The sequence below is a fragment of the Bombus vancouverensis genome, chromosome 16, assembly GCF_051014615.1.
Source record: "Bombus vancouverensis nearcticus chromosome 16, iyBomVanc1_principal, whole genome shotgun sequence".
NCBI classification, from domain to species: domain Eukaryota; kingdom Metazoa; phylum Arthropoda; class Insecta; order Hymenoptera; family Apidae; genus Bombus; species Bombus vancouverensis.
The window spans coordinates 3,202,200-3,205,028 of NC_134926.1; the positions used below are offsets into that span (position 1 = coordinate 3,202,200).

At 42.5% G+C, this 2,829-nt stretch overlaps 1 protein-coding gene across 1 annotated transcript; it reads left to right on the forward strand.

Annotated features, from left to right (window-relative positions):
- Nucleotides 1-573: 573 nt before the first annotated feature.
- LOC143303766 (uncharacterized) lies at nucleotides 574-906 on the forward strand. Its single transcript, XM_076625558.1, has one exon. The coding sequence runs from the start codon at nucleotides 574-576 to the stop codon at nucleotides 904-906; it is 333 nt and encodes a 110-aa protein (XP_076481673.1).
- Nucleotides 907-2,829: the final 1,923 nt, after the last annotated feature.

Below are 2,829 nucleotides of genomic sequence, written 5' to 3' on the forward strand. Positions count from 1 at the left end.
AGGTCACTAAATATCTTGGTGTCATGATTCACACGAATAGAAAATTTGACAAGCACATTGCCTCGGTGTCCGATAAAGCGGACAACAAGATAGGAGCATTACAAGGAATTCTACCGAATATTAATGGCCCGCCTGGTTTGGCATGCTTTATTATAGCGTGTGGGAATCCATAATAACATACGGTGCGCCTGTGTAGGCTGATGCGATGTAGTACGAGAAAAATAAGATCATATAAAGGGCTCAACGTACTGTCCCGTGCATCACATCCACGGCCTACCGCACTGTATCTCACGCGGCGCTTTGTGTATTGACCGGGAACTTACCAATCTACATTAAAGTCCGAATGTTGAAGGAGATATATAAGAGAGAGAAGATCTATAAGACCTTAGCTGTTGGAGATGAGGTGATCGAAAGGCATGCGTAAATGAAAGAAGATCTGGAAGAAGTAAAGAAGAAGGCCTCAACGGAGTGGCAGGCGGAATGGAGCATTTATAATAAGGATAATGTTACTAGGAGACTAATAAGAAATGCGACCATATTCTCCAGGAAAGAAGAGGCATCGATCACTTCACAATGCAAATGCTAACAGGACACGGTATCTTCAACAGCTACCGTAAGAGGATCGGTAAGGAGGTCGATACGAAGTGTTGGGACTGTGGAGACCGGAATGACGACGTTGAGCATGTCTTATTTGTGTGCCCTAAATGGATTGACAGAAGAATCGAGTTGGAGAACTTCCTGGGTGTCAAGATAAGCGTGGACAACTTGGTGGGCACCGCAGTTACCAAGGATGAATACTGGAGGAAGTTCAGAGAGTTTTGTAAAGATATAATGAATTACAGAAGGGAGATGGAAAAGGCGATGGAGTCAACGAATAGGAGGAACGGCATTAGTACGCAACGTTGATATGCGGCGACACGGTTAAGGACAACCCTGATGAATGCTGATAGACTATGCTGGGGTTGTCCGTGTGTAATCAATCAGAGAAAAGAGGAGGGGTTTTTAGTGGGTATGACGATGTCATCTGCCGAGTCCTACATAACCCGGAGACGCGGGTCTCTGGATATGCGTAATAGTATTTTCCCCTCCTAACGCAAAAAAAGGTAAAATACACGCCTTGAGTTCTTTACCTGCGCCAACGACCGTCACAGAGCTCAGGCAGTTCATAGGTTTAGCCTCTTATTTCCGAAAATTCGTCCCTAAATTTTCACAGGTAATGTGTTGAAGTTTTTTTTTATTTAGTTGTTTAAATTCACAATTTGTCCGATTTGGACATTTGGTAGAATTTTTTGGTTGTTTGATTATCATGTGGGTGACTATCGCCAGCGGGGTACCATCTTCGTGTTTGTCAGGTTATATCCTTTGTGAGATCTGTTGTGTGTTTCCTTTTTAGTCTTCTTTCTATGCTTGATGTGTTGATCGTTACCGCTGCCAGCCTGTTCGGGTGCGTTGCTATTCTTTCTCTGTACCTTCTTGCACATCTGCTAATCTCCTCCTTGACCGTTGGTATTCCCAGGTCTTTCCGAATGTCCTCGTTTCTAACGTACCATGGGGCGTTTACTATTGTTCTAAGAATATGTGTTGAAGTGGTCACCACTTCTAAGAAAACTCTACGTCTGGTCTTTTTAGTTTTCTCAAGCACTGAAGCCATCGACAGAGTGTAGACAAAAGACTGCGACGAAGACAGACCATAAACAGTAGACAGGTGACGTTGGCATCGGGGTTTTCGGTTATTGGGTAACACAGCAAGCGTGCGGATCTGGACCCGCTCAAATTGTATTCTTACTTATAATTACACTTCTATTTAAATATATTTTCTGCCTTGCAATTTATCCACGAGTTTTCTCTGTTTACACATCGAATAACCTAAACAGATTATGGGCCCAGGGCTGTAAATTGTAAGAGGCAGCAACGTGAAGTTAATAAATTGTTAAAGTGTTGTGCTTAGTAAAGTAAGGGATGCATACACTTTTAGAGGAAGATGACGACCTGATCAACGTTTGTGAAGGGAATCGGTGTCATCCAGGTATCAGCGCGGAGAAAGAAATCGCTCGTGAAAGATTTTTGAAGGCAGATCGGTTAGCGAGAAAATTAATTGTGACCTCAGTAGGAAGGAAACCGTTGGATCTTCTTTTATGTTGCACAACAGCACATGAAATGTGGAAAAAGCTGAATACAATATATGACATGAAGTCGGATGAGAATTTAAATATGGTCCAGAATCAGTTCTTCAATTTTAAATGGGAAGAATCTGAAAATGTCTCTTACAACCTATCAAAGTTGGAACTGATAGCGGCACAGATGAAAACCCCTGGGAGTGAAATTGGCGAGAAAATGCTGATAACACGCATTTTATCGGTGTTACCGAACAAATTTGATCATTTTCACAGTGCGTGGGATTCCATGGAAGAAGGAAAGAAGACCTTACACAGGCTTAGTACCAGGCTGATGACGGAAGAAATCAGATGGAAGAAAGACGACCAGGAAACATCGGTGGCACTGGTAACAAAAAGTAACAATTATAAAAGGGAACAGCAGAAGCAGTGAAGTAAACGTGAATACGAGAAACAAGGACCAAGCTGCTTCAATTGTGGAAAAGTTGGCCATCTAAAGATGGATTGCTTTAGATGCTTTATATGCAAAAGAAAAGGCCACACCAGTAAAAATTGTTTTAAAAGTAACAGAAGAGACAACCAGGAACCTAGAAATCAACATCGGGATCACAGTGGAATTGGTCTGTTAGGAAGTACCTCAGCGATACAAGCGGCAAACCGTGATGTTTGGATAATCGACTCAGGAGCTACAGATCACATGACAGGACGACGGAAA

Bases quoted from the DNA above. Each gene is read 5' to 3' on its own strand.
- LOC143303766 (XM_076625558.1), top strand. From the start codon at position 574: ATGCAAATGCTAACAGGACACGGTATCTTCAACAGCTACCGTAAGAGG.